Below are 21506 nucleotides of genomic sequence, written 5' to 3' on the forward strand. Positions count from 1 at the left end.
GAGGGTGATGCTGGAGACTTTGATGGAGATTTTATCGACGACGATGAATTCTAAGTCTAACGATGCGTCGGTCATCTTCCTGTGGGAGATTGCCCAGTTGTTTATTTCCGCTTTACTTTGATGTGATACTTGTTAAAGATACAATGTTTCAGATGATGTAATAAAGTATTATACTCTCTTTATGCCTTTATTGCATTGTCTTTTGATATATTACACTTGTGACGTCAACATATGTGTGGAAATGGATCCTGACACACATATGGTATGCGCTCGGTTCTACCCCTGGAACTGGGTGTGACAGAAGTGGTATCAAAGCTATGCTGACCCTAGGTCGTTAGATTAGTTAGAAATGGAAAGCCTAGTTGTTCAAAACTTGCTAATTTCATTCCTATAAATTCCTTTATCAGTCTTACCTCTTTGAAATTCAACTGAGTTGACACTTCTCTTGTAGATGGTTCGCACTCTCCAAACTACCCGCATCAGCACCAGCTATGCCCCTCAGCCCCGGCAGATCCCGATCTACCCAGTGGTAGTCGAGGAAGTTCCGGCGGATCTCCCTCCCATCCGAGTGGAGAATGTAGTCAACCTGGAGGACAGCTCGGAGGAACAGCTGCCGACGCCTACCCCGTTGGCAGAGTCCCTGGCCTTCGCAGCTGGGTCATCGACGTCAGCATCGTCTGCACTAGCCTTCCAAGCACCTGCACCCGGAGGCAACGACCCCGACGACTCCGGAGACGACGATGACGAGGATGATGACGTCGACGAAGGTGGAGACGAACACGTCCACGAGGAAGCTGACTACGCCCAGCAGGACAACTTCATGGGGTTCGGTCCTGTTGTTGAACATTACACATCAATGTTCGAGACGGGGCACTTCCCCAACCTGCTGCAAGAAGTGCTGCATGCGCTAGGAACCTACATCTGCCCCCTGTACGAAACAAGGCGAGTGAGCGAGCCTCCCCGGGCTTGCTATTACATCACTCGCATCAACGTCAGGGTGATGGATGCAGGTGACAGGGGATTCAGGACTCTGCCTGCTCACGAGTCCCTGACACCACTGTCCACCTACGCTGCCTCGGTCAGCGACGCTGCCCGTCGGACCCTGTGGTCACTCAGCCACACCTACCGGCAGCAGCTGCAGAACACGAGGTTCAGGCATCTTCCTCAGTGTCTGCGTGGAGGAAGCCAGACCAACATCGTCCCAGGTGAAGCTGGTAAGGATCGCCTCAACACCCTAGCTAGTGTAGTGGCCGGTCTCAACACCGACCTAGACAGTGCCACCCTGGATCTCTACAGGGTGCACTTGGAGCTGGAGAATGCCCACGCCAGGATTGCAGCCCTGGAAGCCCAACTGCAAGGACTGGATCCACCTGAAGCTCAGGTCCCTGCCATGGCGTTGTCTCCTCCCCGTAAGAGGCTGCGCTATGGAGAGCCCGGATCCGTCACTAGGCTGCTTTAAGTATTTTGAGCTATGATGTAATAAGTTAGTCTTCGCGTTAGACGATGAACACCATTTTAAGTTATCATATTAATAAATAACAACCATGTGATGGTGATTGGTTGAAATGTTTGATTTGGATCTTTGTTTGAGTGCCATGGTCTTATGGAATGATGGCCATAAGATCATATAAAAAAATTAATAAACTTAGGATATTCCCTCTAGAATCTTTTCTACTCTTCACTCCTCTAAGATGTTCACTTTCTAACCAATCAGATGGTGAATGCACGCCAAGGACCTAACAACAACAACCGGAACCAGCGTGGTTAACAAGTACCACCACCACCAATACCGAATCCCAACATGGAACAATTCATCGCCGCCCAGATGCAGATTCTGCAAGGACTCACTGCGGCTGTTCAGCAAATACAACAGAACCAACAGAATCAGCAACCCCAGCAGCAGCAGTATGCACCCCCGGCCAGAGATAAGCACCGGGATTTCATGAGTCATCACCCGCCGACATTTTCTCATGCGGTTGATCCTCTGGATGTCGATGACTGGCTCAAAGTCATTGGGAAGAAGCTTGACATCACTCAGTGCAACGACCGGGAGAAGGTCTTGTACGCCTCGGGAAGACTCGAGGGTTCTGCGTCCGATTGGTGGGATGCCTTCACAGCGGCACATCCCAACGCGGATACAATAACCTGGCAGGAGTTCCAAGCGAACTTTCGCGCTCATCACATTCCTTCGGGAATTATGAAGTTGAAGAAGAAGGAGTTCCTTTCCCTTACTCAAGGGAATATGTCTGTCAGCGAGTATCGTGATCGCTTCACTCAGCTTTCACATTATGCCCCTGAAGAAGTGGACACTGATGAGAAGCGCCAAGAGCGTTTCCTGGAAGGACTAATTGGACCTCTGAACTATCAACTTCAGAGCCATACATTTCCCAACTTCTAGACACTATTGAACAAGGCAATTGACCTTGAAAGCAAAAGGAAGGAATTATCTGACCACAAAAGAAAATTTCAAGGTTAGTCCAGCAGGAACACCTGCCCAAACAACGCTCAAGGTTCGCAGTTCCGCTCTGGAAATCAGGGTGGAAACAATTATCAAGTGCAACGCTCTGGACAACAAAGCCAGAGAAATAATCAGAGTCAGAACCAGCAAAGGAGCAACTCTCAGACCAACCAGAGGTCTAGTGGAAGTTCACAGAACCGTCAAGGTGGCGCCAGTAACACGCAGGCCAGAAACAACGCACCTGTCCAACCCAATGGCTGCTTCAAGTGCGGTGAGCTAGGCCACTATGCCAACAACTGCCCAAGGCGCAACCAGCAGACACCCCAGAAAAACAATAACCAGAGAAATGACCAGAACACCCCCGCTCGTGGATCTGCTCAGAACAAGACACCGCAGAACCAGAGTAGAGGAAGGGTCAATCACGTCACTGCAGAATCAGTACCCGAGGATGCCGACATAGTGTATGGTATGTTCCTCGTTAACTCCATACCTGCATCAGTTTTATTTGACTCTGGAGCATCGCATTCATTTATAACTGAGTCATTTGTGGAAAAACACAATATACCTAAGTATCCTCTTAAGAAGATATTACACATTAGTTCACCGGGAGGTGACATGAAGGCCACACACTCATGCCTCCATGTTAATATCAAGATCCAAGGAATAGATTTTTCAGTCAACCCAGTGGTCCTAGGATCCAACGATATTGATGTGATTCTTGGATGCAACTGGTTGAAAAGTTGTGATGGAGTGATACAGCGTGCCAATGGAACAATTATGTTGACAAGTCCTCAAGGTGAAAGAATCCAAGTTAACATAGACAAGTCAACAGATGAAAAAGGGAAAACAGTGATCAATCACTTGGAAGAAAAGCCCTTGGAAAATATTAAAGTAGTGTGCGAATACCCAGACGTATTTCCGGAGGAATTACCAGGTATGCCACCTGACCGTGATATAGAGTTTTCTATTGAATTATTACCCAGAACCGCACCTATCTCGAAAAGACCATATAGAATGGATGTCAAAGATTTAGTAGAACTGAAGAAACAAATAGAAGAATTACTAGAAAAAGGTTTCATTCGCCCAAGTTCATCCCCTTGGGGAGCCCCAGTTCTATTTGTGAACAAGAAGGATGGTTCGAGGAGAATGTGCGTTGATTATAGAAGTTTGAACGAAGTAACCACTACTAGAAAACCCCCCTTGTAAGTACGTTTTAGTTGTAGCGCACACAAAAGCGTCTCTACGGCGGTACATAAAGACGTTATTTGAAACAATTTTAAGAACGCATCAAAATGTTACGGTATTTGACACGCTTTCAACGTGAAGAGATACCTAAACACAATTTCTAACACGCTATTAAAATCGTATTAGAATGACACGAAATTAGACACGCTTTCAATCGTCAGTAACCTATAGACACGTTGCAAAACACGTATTAAAATCGTCTATAGGAACCTTAAGACGCTTTTTGATATGCAATTAAAAACGTATAAAAATGACATAGTTAGACATGCTTTCAATACGTGACTAACATGAAGATACGTCATAAAGCGCATCGAATAACCGTTATTAGCCACATAGAGATGTTTTTATGTGATAACGAAATATCTCTAGTTGATATGAAATTAGATACGCTTTTAACCGTTACTACTTGAAGACACGTTTTAATGTGTATTAGCAATTTATCCTTAACCATGTAGAGATGTTTTTGGTGTAAAATTTAAAACATGTAACCTACGACCGAGGTATATTAGTCACCATAGTTGTTGTGTGGTATATCTTCCACTAGAGCTAACATGACATATATTATAGGAGGCTAAAACAATATAATGTTAACATTAATTGTGTTTAGCTAGTGTATGTTGTATAGGTCTAATAAAGGCATAATAATAATAATAAATTAGAAAAAAATATGGTCATGCCCACTTGAAATGGGAAAAAGTATGGTCACTCACTCGATAATAATAAATAGAAAAAGCGCCTGATTTGGGCACACTCATAACCAGAAAACATCAAAGCTAAGAATAATTAAATAAGCCATGTTACAAGTCTCATGGATTGTAGTATTTAATCAAATAGAAAAATTTGTACACTAAACAACATTAACCCAACAAGTTGGCACCTCCTATCTAAAGTAACACATATTAGTTCATTCTGATTCACAGTGCAAGTAAAAAACCCACAATATTCTTTTATAGCATTAGATGACCAGAAAACCTAAGCCTTGTCTAACTTTCTTCATCGAGTTATACACCCATGTCAAAATTATCTCTTGGGCTAACTCTCACCACAGTGTTCCATGGTTCAGCTTTTGGGTTTTGGACATAAAAGACTTGCTGAATTTGTGATGAAAATACAAAAGGATCATCATCTAGTTTATCATCAGTGTGTATTTTCCGAGAAAAATTCACATGACTGTATCCGAACTCATCTTGTCGCAACCCAGCTTTATGATGAACATCATACCATTCACACTTGAAAAGCACTACCTTGTAGTTTGCATATGACAATTCAACTATATCTAATAATCTGCCAAAATAATTAACCCCGTCATCAGCAATGTTGACCACACCACTGTTTTGTGTCAACCGTGCAGCCTCACGACTCAAAGTGTGGAACCTCAAACCATTAATAATGTAACCATTGTATGTCACTCCATATCTGTTTGGTTTTGCAGCCAAAGCTCGGACCTTTGTCGTGATCCCTGTTCCATCACCTAATATAACCTGTATATAAGGAAAAACGCTCACGCACATTTCTTTTATTAGTTCTATGCCAAATTTGCAATAATTTTAGATGTACAGACCTTTTGCTCCAACCAGTCAGGAAAGTGTTGATCCATCAAATTCTGAATGGAGGAAGGTGTTAGATTAATTGAGGGATGTAATTTTCTTTTCTCCTCATCCAAGAATTCTCTACAACAATAGTATCAGTGTCATGTCAGCAAATAGCAGTAAAAAATAAATACAGGTTACTGGTTATAATAAATGTGATGTTGTGTGTTTTAGAAATACTGAACGCACCTGCGGAAATCTTCAAGTTCATCACAATGCCGCAACACATATCGATGAGCCTGAACAAGAAGCTGCTTATCAAGGTTGACGACAGTACTCTTTCCAATAGGTTCACCAGCAGTATCAAACAAATACATGTTTGCTATTTCATCAGATGGTCCAGGATTTCTAGATGGCCTTGTAAAACGTGTAGTTCCTTCTATAAATCTGGAACAAAAGGTCAAGCACTCCTCCATGCAATATCCTTCAGCTATTGATCCTTCTGGTTGAGCTTTATTCTTCACAAGTGCCTTCAGCTTAACAAAAAATCTAAATGCAATAATTGACACATGTAAGTTAAAACTGAATTATTGATTATCATTGTGCAAATTAATTAAAGTTGACTACATACCTCTCCATGGGGTACATCCACCGGTACTGAACCAGACCTCCTAGTTTAACTTCTTCCACCAAGTGCACCATCAAATGCACACTTACAGTAAAGAATGATGGCAGGAAAATTCTCTCCATATCACAAAGTGTCATCACAATACTGTCTTGAAGCTGCTCCAGCTCAGCAACATCTATGACCTTGGAGCACAACTTCTTGAAGAAGTTAGATAACTGAACAACTACTTTCATGACATCCTTGCTAGGGTAACAAGACAGCAGTGCCACTGGAAGAATGTCATGCAGTAAAATATGATTGTCATGACTCTTTAGTCCAGTCAATGTACAATCTTTCATATTTACACACCTAGATATATTTGATGCATACCCATCTGGAGTCCTGAGGTTCTGAATTACTGAGCAAAAAATCTCTTTTTGGTCTTTAGACATAGTAAAAGGTGCATCAGGAGTTGTTTGCTTTCCTTGAGCATCTACAACAGGATGAAGATCCTCTCGAATTCCAAGTTCAACTAAATCTAGTCGGGCATTCAGATCATACTTTGTTTTATGACAAATATTCAATAGAGTGGCGATAAAGTTGTCACACACATTTTTTTCTAAGTGCATTACATCTAGATTGTGTCTTAGTTTGTTGTGTTCCCAATATGGTAGTTGAAAGAAAATTGACCTCTTTTTCAGCCAATCTTCTGGTTTCTTCTCCACTTTACCAGAACCCCCATCTAATTCCTTCTTTTCTCCTAGTCTTGTACGCTTGCGTTTCTGACCACTTTTATCTTCGACTTTCTTATTCTTGCCTTTCTTCTTACCCACCTTGGATGTTCTCTCCCCTTTCCCTAACACGAACTCTTTGCCTTCCAACATTTTCAAAACAGTAGTTCCACTCATTTTTTCAGGTGAAAGTCCAGTCTCTACCAAGCCATCAAATTGCATCCTTTGCCTTCGGTATTTGTGATTTATTGGCAGCCAGCGACGATGTCCCATATAGCACATCTTTTTACCTTTCTTCAGGTGAAATGATTTTGTAGCTGGACCACAAGAAGGACATGCATATCTACCGCTCGTGGTCCATCCATATAGGTAAGCTAGTGCAGGAAAATCATTTATAGTCCACAATAATGCAGCTCGAAGAGTAAAATTCTTTTCTGAGGAGGCATCAGGTGTTCTATCTATTCCCGCCCACAAAAGTAATAGTTCATCGATAAGGGGCTGCAAATATACATCTACATCATTACCTGGAGAATTTGGTCCAGGTATGATCATTGACAAAATTAAAGATGTTTGCTTCATGCAGATCCAAGGTGGAAGGTTGTAGGGAACAAGCATTACTGGCCATGTACTGTGCTTTAAATTCTTGTTCCCAAAAGGGTTAAATCCATCACTAGCTAGACCAAGGCGTACATTACGAGCATCTTCTTTAAAGTCAGGATATCTACGATCAAAGTCTTTCCAAGCATCACCATCTGCTGGGTGGCGTAGTTTTCCATCCTTTGTTCGCCCCTCATCATGCCAACGCATGTCATCTGAAGTTTTGGTAGATGAAAATAACCTTTGGATCCTAGGAATCAATGGAAAGTAACGCAACACTTTGGCTGGTTTCCTTTTCCCCTTAGGTTTCACTACAGAGGCATTTGAATCCTTCTTATCAACTTTCCAACGAGAGCTCTCACACACGTGACAAAAATCTTGTTTGGCAAAATCACCTCGAAAAAGAATGCAATCTTTGGGGCAAGAATGGATTCTCTCATAATCAAGACCTAAGTCACGGATGATTTTCTTCGCTTCATAGTATGTCTTGGGTAGATTAGCTCCAGGAATACCAGATAGCAGATCCATTAGTCCTGTAAATGATTCTTGTGACCAACCATGTAAGCACTTCAAGTGATATAAGTGGACTAAAAATGACAGCCTAGAATATTTACACCCAGAAGAAAATATTCTTGCATCTGCATCCTTCAATAAGCTTGCATATATATTCTGTTGCCTCCCCAAAGTATCTCCTTCCGCTAGATTCATATTATCCTCGGTGGCATTATGTTCCACATCTACAGATCCAGACTGAATATCATCTGCTTCAGCACCAATTATACTTGCAGCCCTTCCAAATGCAGCCTGCAAGAGTTCTTGCATGTCATCCAATCTTCCATCCTGGTGGTCTCGTATTGGACCTGAAGTAGTCAAATTTGCACTGATATTTGGTACATCAGCAAGTTCTATAGATGGCCTGTCATATTTTTCACCATGATGAACCCAGATAGTATAACCTTTAATAATACCATCACATCTCAGATGTGTCCTGACCTCATCACAGCTGTGGTTATATCTATTTTTGCAGTTTATGCATGGACAAAGTATCTCGCTACCTTGTGGAAGGTCCCGGTAAGCAAATGCTAAAAACTCCTCAACGCCATTTTTGTATGCAGTGTCCAATCTTGATTCTTTCATCCAACTTCGATCCATCAATCTTTATATTATGACCTATTAAAGTTGAATAAAACCCGTAAGCATTTATCCAAACCAGTTTAATTTATCTGTCTAAATCTCTACTAGCAATCTATCAACAACTCCAATCGAAACACAAATTTACCAGCGGGATAGAGAAGGCAGTCAGCAGCACCTCAGCGGTCACTGGTCAGTCGGTTAGCCGCTCAGAGCCTTGGACAGTCGAACCTCAGCAAGCGACGCTCGGGCCTCCGCAAGCCTCAGCTGCTGGTGGGCCTAAACCGTGACAACACCTAATTCTGTTCCGTGGTACCTGTTCCGCGGTTCGCCCAAGCAGACAAAGATACGCTCCATTGCGCAAGGATACGCTTCATTTTATAACCAGCCGCCGGTCCATCTGGGGAGGAGAGGGCGGTTTCCGAGCCGTCGCATCAGGTCCGATCCGCTCGATTCGCCGGCGGCGCCACCAGGTGATGCCTCCTCCTTCCTCTTCCCCAATCCGTGTTTCTGATGGTGCCGTCGAGGAGGGTGCCTATGGGTGAGGCATGCGGTACACGACGCGGTCGTAGGGCACGACGCCATCCTCGGCGCTGTCGTACGTGCCGAGCCACACGCGCGCGCCGTAGGGGGAGTCCGGGAACACCAGGGATCCGTGTGCCGAGCCACACGTGCGCCGTAGGGGGAGTCCGGGAACACCAGGGATCCGCGTGCCGAGCCACACGCGCGCCGTAGGGGGAGTCCGGGAACACCAGGGATCCGCGTGTCGAGCCACACGCGCGCGCCGTAGGGGGAGTCTGGGAACGCCAGGGATCCGCGCTCGTAGGGGGAGTCCGGGAACGCCAGGCGGAGTCGTGTGGCAGCTGAATCTTCCTGACATATATAGCTTGGGTCTCATATTCTTACAGATGGTGAGTGATTACAGGGAATAGCATATTATCATATATTTGTAGGTATCTGCAAAACAGATTGAGACACAATTACATATTAAAAATTAGTAGAGGCACAGTTATGTATTAAAGATCAGTATAGGCATACATTGAATGCTAGGTGCAGTGGCTCTGGTATATCTTACAGAGCATACGACTAGGAAACCTGAAAAGGTCTAAAACTGGTATTTCCGATCTCCATTGGCTGTGATGATTGTTCTTGTTCATAGTTCGAATCCCATCATAGTGCTGATCTTCCCTCTACACTACACTGCTGCTTGGATAGGCTCTTCTACTATGTCCCCATCTTCCAAACACCATCCAGTTTTTGGCTAGCATGTGCTTGTAGTGACTATTGTATTAGTTATTACTGACTTGCAGGATGGATGTATTTGCTTAGTTAAAATAAAAGATAGTTGTGTTTGCTCATCTGATCATTATGATTTATGAGCACACATATTTATTAACGTATATGATTATTTTTATATTTTATTGAAACGAGAGCTATTTTTCGCGACATTACATAAGGTCTTGCAACATCCTATATTACTGACACATCTACTTTCGCATAGGAGTAAGCTGGCTGCTTTGGTTCTGGCAAAGTGACGCTATCGCTGATAAGAACTGCAACGACATCAGGCATTGTGGGATGATCTACTGTTTTTTCTTGAACACACAGCAAGGCCACAGCAAGGTATTTCATCAGCTCTTCCAGTTCGTAGTCATCACCAAAGGATTGATCAATGAACTCATTCCATCTTCTATCCTTCCACAGTTCCCAGGCCTGAAAAGAAAATTGATTCTTTACATGTGTATGGTGGTATAGCTTTAGCTGTTAGATGTATCTACAACTCCTAGTGCTAGACAATAGCAATAAAACAGGGAGGTACAGGAAAACACCCTATGCTTTGAGCCCTATACTTCATGGAAAGAAATAATGTACAACACCATACAGATACACTATCAATAGTTACTGATCTGTTAGTATAATGTAATCTTGTTATAAGGGAAAACATATCTGTTTTACCAATTCTACACATTTTCGAGTCCTTGGTTGCTTACGTATTCAAGAAGGTTGTAGAACTCTCCATTGTGCTGAAAACCTGAGCTCCTCTTTCCACTTATAATCTCAAGAAGCAGGACCCCGAAACTAAAAACATCTGACTTGATCGAGAGAAGGCCATCAGACACATATTCAGGAGCCATATATCCACTAGAGAAGGAGAGAATGCATGTAGTCAGAATGCAAATGCTTTGATAGAAATATTAGTAACAGAACTGTACCGATCTAGTTCAGTCGACTGCAGACCCAGATTCAGCCTCCCTTTTCTCCTATTTCTCCATAAGAATAGAGCTACCCTCCCACATCAAACTTATTCACTGAACATTGATCTTTCAATTTGTTGTAAACTTCCAGAGTCAATACCTTACAGGTTTCGAGTTATAGAGCCCCAAAGTGAGGCATATCACACATGGACCATAGTTTCACTCTACTGAAAACTGAACCCAGAATTTCAGAATTTCAGACTGTCAAGTTTTGGTCTAAAGGGTGAAATCTAAGATCTGACCATAATTTGCCAAAAATCAAAATACCAAAGTGTTGAAGCCCTAAATCCATATGGAATCTGTTAGAGAACTTGACCCAAAATTCCTATCCTCAAATCTGAATTTTCAGACTTAGTGATAATTCTAGGTTCTGAACTTTTATGCCTAAGCCAACTTTGAAGTCCTTTTATTATTCAGTCCATTGGGTTTTAGCTTAGGACCATGATATCAAAATGGTAGAGGATCTATGAATGTGCAACTTTGTTGAAGGGAGATGGACTCAGTACTACAAAAAAAAGTGGCTGTTCTGGACAGTTTGAATCTGGGTTCTTTATAGAAAAGCTGAAGAGTACATATTGGTAAATTATTTAACTCCACTAGTTTTCTAGGTGATTCTGGTGTGCAGCCGTAGGCCTGAACAGATGGGGTTGAAGGGGGGATATTTTCCATCTGGTGTAGCCTTTTTTTTTACTGAAGATGCAGCTGACAACTTGGAGAACCATCTAGTGATGACTCAGCTGCTTGAACTATTTCAAGTGCTGTCCAACATGCAGTAAAAAAGATTTCTCCTGGTCACACTGTTTGAAGTGCTGACTCCATATTTCTCCACCATGCCCCACCATTCACACATCTTTGGGTAATCTCTCAAACCCTGTTTAGCCCTCTATCACACATCTTTGAGCTGCAAGAATGAGTATAACTCAGACAGACTCCATCCTAGCAACTGGAGCAAAAACTTCATCAAAGTCCACTCCATGCCTTTGAACATACCCTTTTGCCACCAATCTAGCTTTATGCTTGATTATGTCTCCTTTTTCGTCATGCTTCAGCTTGTAAACCCATTTTAGACCTATTGGCCTATGTCCCTTTGGCAATGTTACAAGTGACCAAGTCTTGTTCTCCTTGATAGACTGCAGTTCCTCTATCATAGCACCACGCCAGAGTGGGTCTTGAACAGCTTCTTCAGTTGTGGCAGGTTCATCACCTATTGCTGCTAGTAACTCTTCAACGAGTCCCATGTCATTTTGCACTCGAGCATTGCCTGAACCAAGAATGTGTTCAAGAGTTTTGTATCTGCGTGGAGCATCATCATCATGATCTGCATCTAGGTCGGGGGTCACTGTTGGTGGTGTTGCAAACTCCACAGCACCGGGTGTTGTAGGGGTCTGTAATGACTTGACTTCCACCTCGAGTGATTTCTGAAGACTGGACTGGCATGTGCTATGTCGTGGATGGTGACCTGGATGGTCCAGCAAAGTTTTTCTCCCTGACTGGTGTATTGTCCAGCTGCTGATCCCCACCAATCTGCATGAACTCAACAAAGAAAGTTGTTCAGTTGTGGCAGGGAACTGGGATAGCGGAAGAGGCCGATGAAGATACCTCTACAGAAGATGATTTCAGTGGTGAACCACCAGGGTTGGACAATATCATAATATTCGGTGAAGCTGAATTTGACAGTGACAGTGTTCCTCTAGTGTTTAAGGAAAACCAGACTGTTGCTGCACCAGCAACCAAAAAGGTAAAGCCCCTGGTTGATTTGGCCATCAATGCAGAGCATGAGGAAGGTCCTAAGGAGCTTGCTGCTACTAAAAAATCTGTGAAAGAGGTTGACAACAGTGTGCAATCCCTGGATGAATTCATCTTCAAGAAAGGAGCACCAGCCATTTTTCTCGCTGAGGCAGCAGAGGGTTCTATTGTATTCAAGCAAGGAAAACTTTGTTCATGCCTAGCACAACGACATAACCCTGTCAGCAACTACTTATCATGTGGCACAATTGTGTGTGAACAAGAGCGTGAGGGATCCTATAGTTTCTGTGGCGCGCTTGTCTTGAAGGAAGGTAGTTCTTATGCTGGGTTAAGTGTGGTTGGGCTACCCTTTTCAAAAGTTGCAGCTGAAGCATATGCTAAGAGGCTTGTTGACTATGATAGAAATGCTGCAACAAGGACTGAAGTTTGTGATGGCCAAAGTGACTACTATAAAATGGAAGGAAACAATTGTCTTTCTGCAAAGGAGGGGTCAGTTCTAAAGCAGCAGCAAGAGGAAGCCGATGAAGCGGCTATAAGCTACCAGGGGAAAGTGATTATTATAATTGATTTAGGGGGTTGTAAGAGGATTTTGCACAAGGATGGAGCTACTGAGATGGATGAGCTTGTGGGGTATGAAATGTTCATACATGATTTTGCATGCTCTAACAAGAGGGGTGGCACCATCGATGGAGAGGTTTTCAATACAAACGTGCCTTGGTTGGGTGTGTTCAGTCCATGGACCCAAATCAACCTGCTATGGTTCAGCACAAAGACGCCATGGATGTATAATGATTTCAATTCTGATGGGCACGTGCTTGCAGGGGATGCAAGAATGGATCGTTCTCATTGGTCTTCGCCTGCAACAGCCACATTTGCTTCTGGCTGTTTCTGTTCTTTCTTCTCTCTTTTCTAACTAGCTATCCACTAAAGAAAACAGCAAGAATAAAAAGCTAGCTATCCAACGAGATTAATACTAACTAGTGAATCTTATTCAGACTAACATGCTGTCCATATGATTTGCTACTGCCACCTGCAATTTCTGCCTGTTCTGAAGGCTGTATTGAACCTGTACATAATCTGATATGTGTTTGCCTATTTTGTTTATGAAAATTATAGAATGAAATGTTTGTTTCTTGCCTAAATTTTGGATAATGAAATTCCTAATTTCTAATCTTAGCTCTTAACTGAGAATGCAATTTCACAAGGCAACTAACATGCTCATCTTTTATTTTCTTGATCTCCTATATGTAATAAGCAGAATCAATCATGACAAGAGGACTTCGAAGATTAAAGAATTTGAACATTGATGGAGATGGTGCAGAAGCTGCTCAGGAGGAGCACGAAAATGTGGCAGATAATGAGAACAATGAAAGTTTACAGTCCCCTCCTGATGTTGATGGTTTATTAGTCCGCCTGCCACACCAACCTCGAAGTCCAATTAAGATCATATGTAAGTTTCAGGTTTGTTCTTGTATATCTTGGTACAATGTGAAATCTTACATTTTCATATATGCAGGGCCAAATGGAGAGGTTAGACAGATTATAGGGGAATTCACACTTTCAAATTTACTAGCATTACAAGGAGGAAAGGTAATTGTAGAGACAGATGAAAATGGTGTCCCAAATGAAAGGTCAGCCTCCATTCTTGGGCAGCACCTTGGCCATGTAGCAGAAAGCCCAACCTTAGCCCCTTTAGACATCCCAAGATTTGACAATAGCAGGTTTAATTCACACAAGGAACAAATAATAAAGGATGTTGAGGTAATTTTTTGTTATCGGTGCAAGCATGTACCTTCATTTTTTATATATGTACTAACATTTACCTTCCTGTATGTAGCTAAAGTTTGCCTTCCCAAGGCAAACCATACATCTTACAAGGGACTGGATCCTAAGGACAGTTAATAATAGGTGGCGAGCGTACAAATCTAAGTTGAAGAAACAATACTTCAATCGTGACGAGAGAACTCTAGAAGAAATCCTAAGAGAGAAGCCACTTACGACTAATGAACATCAATGGAGATCTCTAGTTGGAATTTGGTGCCAAGAGCAACATAAGGTGCCATCTATTTACTCAACACGTTTATATCAATTTTTAATCAAGGAATGTTACATTATTGCTTAATCATTGCCTGTCTTTGCAGAAATTATGTTCCACAAACTCTCGTTGTGCAAAAGAACAGAAAACTGCACACACATGTGGGAGGAAAAGCCTTGCTAGATTAAAAAAAGAGATGGTGATAAATATTCATCCATATTTGTTAAATTTCACTATCATCTATCTGAGGATTGAAATGATAGCCAAATAACTAAATTATGCAGGAAACCAGAACTAAACGAAAGGTTCATAGGATAGAACTATGGGAGGCAGCTCATAAAAAGAAGAATGGTAGATACACAACAGAAAAGGCAGAGACACTGATGGTACGTACATTTTCTGGTATAAATGATTTATGCTTGATCTAAAAATCAGCTTATAGTTCCTTAACCTTCATATATACTTTGTTTCAATAGGCTGCATCTTATGAGGAATTTAAAAAAAGGAGAGGGAACAATGATGGTAATCGTCTTTCATCTAAAGATTACAATGAAGTGTTCAATGATATTGTTGCCAAGGATTTCAAAGCACGTGGGTACTATGATGATAAGTACTGGAGTCAAGTACAAGCTTTTCAAGGTTTACCGTTTGTTAATCAAACGGAGGAAGAAAGAATGTACCAAGAGAAAGTAAATGAAATTGACAATAAAATGGAATCCGTGAGTGGTCTCATGAAGCATTGGCTTACTTTTATGTCAAAAAAGTATCCAGAAGATTTAACCCCAGAAATGAGAGAAGCTTTACAAAATGAAGTAAGCTTGCATTCAACAATGGCCCCCTCCCTCTCTAGAATAAGAGCATATTTTTAACAGTATGTTGGTTCAAATATTTCAGGGTGGTGATAGTTATGACCAATGCAATGAAGATGACAAATCTGAAAATTATGCTGCCAAAGATACGAGTAGCATCCAAGAAGATTCAAATGCTGACGTGACCTCTCGAACAAATGAAGTGCATGTATACTTCCTTTATTTCAATTATTAAATATCATTAGCTACTATATAATAATATTCAAGCTCTTGCTAATGGCTTGTAGAACATGGTTCATGTCGAGCAGCAGCAACAACAATCTGGCCATAGAAGTCTTGGACGAACTCAAGTCCATACATCTGCACCACATGAGCAAACACCTTTAAAGGTATGTTAGAAAGGCCTACTCAATTACCAATGCACATGTATCTTGTATTTTTTTGTATTTTGTTACCTGCTTCAAAGTTGTTATTTTGCAAATGATTAAGCCTCCCCCGTAGCCTGAATCAAGTTTTTAGCATCAGCCTGAATCACACCAACAATCAAAATAAAATTACAGTGAAAGCAAATTCAGATTGATCTAAGACTTTTGCCCTAAAATTCTAAATTGTGTTCATTTATATGATGGTCAATTGGTCATCATACCAAAAGGGAGAGCATGAGTGAATGAGAGTCAATTATCCCAGTACTAGGTGATAGTAAGATCTCCATTTAAAAATGCAGACTTAACATCCATGTGGTGTACCTCCCACTCACCTTGAGCTGCCAAAGCCAGGAGTAACCTCACTGTCTCCAGCCTTGCAACAGGAGCAAAAACCTCATCATAATCAACTCCATGGATTTGTGCATACCCTTTTGCCACTAGCCTGGCTTTGTATTTTACCACCTTTCCGGTTGCATCCCTTTTTACCTTGAACACCCACTTCAGACCGATAGCCTTGTGATCTTTTGGCAGTTCTGTAACTTCCCAGGTCTCATTCTGATGAATTGACTTTATCTCTTCTTCCATGGCATTCCTCCAGCAGTCTTGTTCAATAGCTTGCTCAAAATTTTTTGGTTCATCGGCAGCCAACATGCACAGCCCACTGTACTCGAAATCTTGGATTTCTTCAGTTGAGTCAAACAAATTCGCTAGTGTTCTGTACCTCAATGGTACTCCTTCTGAAAATTGAGGACTCTGTACAGGAGGAGACACCATACCTGTAGTCTGAGCTGTACTTGTCAATGGAGTGTGTGGTGAGCTGGGAACTGCATCATGTCCCACTGCACTCCCCTGGCTTGCTGAGAGATCCCCTTCAGCAGTTGGTTCAGAGGATGCTTCAATATTGCTTTCAGTTGATATTGTCGGAGTTTGGTCACAGAACTGATGGTCTACAACAAATGTTTCAGTCACCTTATCACCTGTGTTAAGCACTAAACTCTCCCAGTCCCATGGTGTGTTTTCTTCGAAAACAACATCTCTGCTAACAACCAGTTTATTTGTGGCAGGATCAAAAAATCTATAGCCTTTTGAACCTGATTCATAGCCAATGAACATCATCCTTCTTGATCTGTCAGCTAACTTATTCAAACCAGGACCAGCTAGCTTTACATGTGCTACACATCCAAAGACTTTTAGATGACCAACACTTGGTTTCTTACCATGCCATGCTTCATATGGGGTCTTTGAGATAAGAGCTTTAGTGGTTGATCTATTCAGAAGATAGACAGCTGTTCTAACAGCTTCTCCCCAAAACACTGAAGGAACTTTCATTGTCTTCAGCAAACACCTTGCCATTTCCACCACTATTTGGTTTCTTCTTTCCACTACCCCACTTTGCTGTGGAGAGTATGGAGTAGTAGTGTAGTGTTTAATTCCTTCTTGGCTGCAGAAATTTGAGAATAAATTTGAAATGAATTCCCCACCCCTGTCTGTCCTCATGGCTTTCAGCCTTCTACCAGATTCAACTTCAGCCCTCATTTTTATGCCTTTGAACAATTCAAATGCTTGATCTTTTGTTTTGAGCATCTCCACCCACATATATCTACTATGATCATCTACCACTAGCAGAAAATATGAGGCACCCCCCACACTCTTAGGAGTTATTTGACCACATAAATCTGCATGAAACAAATCAAGGTTTTCTTCTGCTCTAAAACCAGATACCTGTGGGAAAGGCTTTCTGTGTTGTTTTCCTAAGACACACCCATCGCATACTTGCTCTACTTTCTTCACATTTGGCATCCCCACTACCAGATTTTTCTCACCCAATTCCTGTAAAGCTCTGAAATTCAAATGTCCATACCTAGCATGCCACTGCCATGCCTTTTGATCTGAATTTGCTAACAGACATATAGGTGAAGATAAACCAAATCTGACAGTATACAGCCTATTTCCAGTTCTAGGAGCAGAAATCAACAGGTTGTGTTCCAGATCATAAATGCACAGCTTCCCATTTTTGCCCTCAAAAAGAAAACCTTTTTCTTCCAGTTGACCCAAACTTACTATATTACACTTCAACTCAGGAATGTAATAAACATCAGTCAAAACCTTATGACCACTCTTACGGTCTTGGATCACAACAGAGCCCATACTGGGCAGTCTCCAGTACACCAGCGATTCTACGCGGTACACAAACAGATTTATAATTTAACTACCCGAGCTAATGCAGCTAAATGCACTGATAACATATTGACATGATTACAGAATGGCTAAATGCAACACCATCTCCATAGCTTCAGAACCCTCCATCAACTGAAGATCATCCACCCCGCTTTCTTTGGCATTTCTGAGAAGCATGTTCAGCTTTGGAACCTCTGCAGCACCAGTGGCAACGATGAGTTTGCTGATTCGTTTGTGGGCAACACCTCATTTTTCACAGTACTTGTAGAGCATTTCCTTTCCCCTTACACAAAGGCTAGCCTACAAAAGGCAATCCGCAGGTAGAATATGTGATACATTAATTAAGGGCTCCATGTAGTGCCTGTAAAGTTAGAACTATTTTCAAGTTAGATGCTGAATTCTCATATATACTAACGTGTGCTGAATCATCTAGAATCCTAAAGCAACTCTACTGTTATAAGATGTTCAGAACTGGTCTGCTAGCTTTTGGAAGGATTAGCTTTCTTTTGCAACTCTAGGGTTCAGTAATTGGTTCCTATTCGTCTACATTCCCTGTTAAAATCTAATATTTATAATTTTCTTTTTCTATAATAATTGAGTGAAACTATACCTGTAGGAGGCACAACTTGATGGCAATGTAGTCAAAGATTTGCCAAGTGATCCTATATTGCACAACATGGTATGTCTAAGCTAATTGTATTATTGTTTCAATTAAAATATAAAGCATAATTTGATTAAGTGATGCTATGATTTGATGTTTATTATAGAGAACTCGAAGGGTTCAAGCTGCCAGCATGGGCATATCAGAATCAGTATGTGGTTTTATTTGCCTTGTTTCTTTCCAATTATGACGTTGTTTTTACCAAAAGATCATATGTTCATGTTTTGTAATTTGTAGAGACAAAAGCAAGTCTACCTTATTTCACTGATAAACAAAGGCAGAGTTGTGGCCAAAGGGAAGTTAGTGACTACAGATAGCCAAAGAGAAATATTAGGAGCAAAGCTTGGACCAGAATATTGTGGGGTTCTTGTTGAAGGCCTTGAAAATATTGAACTTGGCAATATTATATATGAGGAGGTACCTAGACCATCTAATCAGATTCGTACACTAATTGATGCTATTGGCTATGTTATTCCTTGGCCAATTACACATGTAAGTTTCTTTTTTATTTGAAATAGTACATGTGTCCCCATAACAACTTCAAATTGAGTTATTGATCTAACACATGTTTCATAGGTGAAACAAGCTAGAAGCTCATCTTGTACCCGCAACAAGTTGGTACCTGCAGCACGTGGACAAAGCTAGATGGCGTGGACAAAGCTAGATGGGAAGCCTAGTATAATTGCAAAGTGAATCAGTTAGATTCTAGTAGTTACTAAAATTTTTAAGTGATATTTGTATGATATTGCCACTTTGGCTTTGCTTCTTTGTGAACACAATTGGCAGTTACTGAACATGTTTGCTATCGAGTTAGTTAGCTTCTTGATATTTTGCCAAGGCCAAAAGCAATATTATTGAGGGTTTATAATTTGATTTTTTTAACATTCATCTCGATGCACATTTATATATATAAATGTATAAATGAAAACATCTTTTTTTGGCACGTAATAAAGTGTTACAGTATAACGTGTCTATATTATTACAAACAAATATAGATGTATGTACAGAATCGTTTCTACAGGTCTTAATACACACTTTGACGTTACTATATAACGTATTGATATGCGTAGGCACACAATACAAACGTGGCTATATTATTGTTTCTACTTTTGTTAACACGCGTTTTGGCATTACTATAAAATGTGTCACTCGCCAGTTCAGCTGACACGTCACCTTTCCACATCACCTGCCACGTCATTTTTCCACATCACCTGCCATGTCACCTATCCACATCACCTGCCATGTCATCATTCGTGTCACCTACTATATCGTCTCTATACTCCTTAATGCGCAATAAAGCGTCACTATAAAACGTGACTATAGTAATACACATGAATTATGAATGTATCTATAATATCGTATCTATATTTTTTCACACATAATAAAACGTTACTATATGACGTAACAACAATAATAGACACATGTTATATGCGCATCTATAAAAGCGTATCAATGTGTCTAAACATGCATCTAACGTGTCTATGAAACGTCTATTCATCTAATATATACGCTTACGATAATCGTTTCTACAAAGTCTGATACGGTCCATACGAAGACGCTTCTAACACGTTTTTGGAAAGCGTGCGTACATTCATATAGAGACGAATTAAAGCGTGCCTATTGTCCAAAAAAGCATAGCTACAAGGGGGGTTTTCTAGTAGTGAACCATCAAGAATAAATACCCATTACCTCGGATTGAAGATTTATTTGATCAGATGAAGGGAGCTAAGATATTCTCGAAGATAGATCTGAGATCGGGATATCATCAGTTAAAGATTCGAGCAGAAGATGTACCGAAGACAGCCTTCACGACGAGATATGGATTATATGAGTTTTTGGTCATGTCGTTTGGACTGACTAATGCACCAGCATACTTTATGAACTTGATGAATAAAGTATTCATGGAATATCTGGATCAATTTGTGGTCGTATTCATTGACAACATACTGATATACTCTCCGAATGAAGAAACACATGAATATCATCTAAGGCTAGTCCTACAAAAACTTCGTAACAACCAGCTATATGCGAAGTTCTCGAAGTGTGATTTTTGGTTGAAGGAAGTTGCTTTCTTAGGGCATATCGTTACCGATGGTGGAATTAAAGTGGACCCAGGAAAGATAAGTGAGATACTGGATTGGAAGCAACCTAAGGATGCGTCCAAGATCAGAAGTTTTCTTGGATTGGCAGGATACTATAGAAGATTTATTGAAGGTTTTTCGAAGTTAGTGAGACCACTCACCTCTCTACTGGAGAAAGATAAAGAGTTCAAGTGGGATGAAGCTTGTCAGAATTGTTTTGAAGAACTCAAGAAAAGGTTAACTACTGCACCAATATTGGTAATGCCAGACATCCACAAGGGATTTGATGTGTATTGCGATGCATCACACCTTGGACTTGGATGTGTGCTAATGCAAGAAGGAAAAGTGATAGCTTATGCCTCAAGGCAGTTGAGGAAGCATGAGAAGAATTATCCTACGCATGATTTGGAACTAGCTGCCGTAGTGCATGCTTTAAGATTTGGAGGCACTATATGATTGGAAACAAGTGCAAAATCTTCACGGATCACAAAAGCTTGAAATATATATTCACTCAGAAGGAACTCAACCTCAGACAGAGAAGATGGCTTGAGTTGATTAAGGACTATGATTTGGAAATACAATATCACCCCAGAAAGGCAAATGTAGTAGCTGATGCTTTGAGCCGTAAGGGTCAAGTAAACAACATCACTACTCATTTGATGTCACAGGAATTGTGCTGGGAAATGGAACAACTCAACCTTGGTATGCTCAATAATGTAGAAGCAACAGTTATGGAAGTTGAATCTACTTTGGAAGAAGAGATTCGTAAAGGACAAGAGTCTGATGAGAAAATCAAAGAAATTAAAGCTTTGATTAGTTTGGGAAAAACCCCAGATTTCACAGAAGATGATCAAGGCACAGTATGGTTTAAGAAGAGAATCTGCGTACCGGAAATCGAACACTTGCGCCAACTTATTTTGAGAGAAGCTCATGATTCAGCTTACTCTATTCACCCTGGAAGTACAAAGATGTACCAAGATCTTAAGGAAAAGTATTGGTGGTACGGATTGAAAAGAGA

General features: G+C 41.2%; 2 protein-coding genes across 2 annotated transcripts; one reads left to right on the plus strand and one right to left on the minus strand.

Annotated features, from left to right (window-relative positions):
• Positions 1-9753: 9753 nt before the first annotated feature.
• On the minus strand, positions 9754-10433 carry LOC103628669 (cysteine-rich receptor-like protein kinase 18). The gene is made up of 2 exons (XM_020543868.1): positions 10290-10433; positions 9754-10011 (listed from the first exon to the last, which is right to left on the minus strand). The coding sequence occupies exons 1-2, from the start codon at positions 10431-10433 to the stop codon at positions 9769-9771; spliced, it is 387 nt and encodes a 128-aa protein (XP_020399457.1). The 3' UTR covers positions 9754-9768.
• Positions 10434-13561: 3128 nt separating this feature from the next.
• LOC103637808 (uncharacterized) lies at positions 13562-19275 on the plus strand. Its single transcript, XM_008660853.2, has 12 exons — positions 13562-13749; positions 13816-14060; positions 14137-14355; positions 14441-14533; positions 14619-14720; positions 14811-15146; positions 15229-15351; positions 15431-15532; positions 18363-18425; positions 18514-18558; positions 18645-18899; positions 18984-19275. The coding sequence occupies exons 1-12, from the start codon at positions 13566-13568 to the stop codon at positions 19050-19052; spliced, it is 1836 nt and encodes a 611-aa protein (XP_008659075.1). The 5' UTR covers positions 13562-13565; the 3' UTR covers positions 19053-19275.
• Positions 19276-21506: the final 2231 nt, after the last annotated feature.

Source organism: Zea mays, chromosome 9 (assembly GCF_902167145.1).
Source record: "Zea mays cultivar B73 chromosome 9, Zm-B73-REFERENCE-NAM-5.0, whole genome shotgun sequence".
NCBI lineage: Eukaryota > Viridiplantae > Streptophyta > Magnoliopsida > Poales > Poaceae > Zea > Zea mays.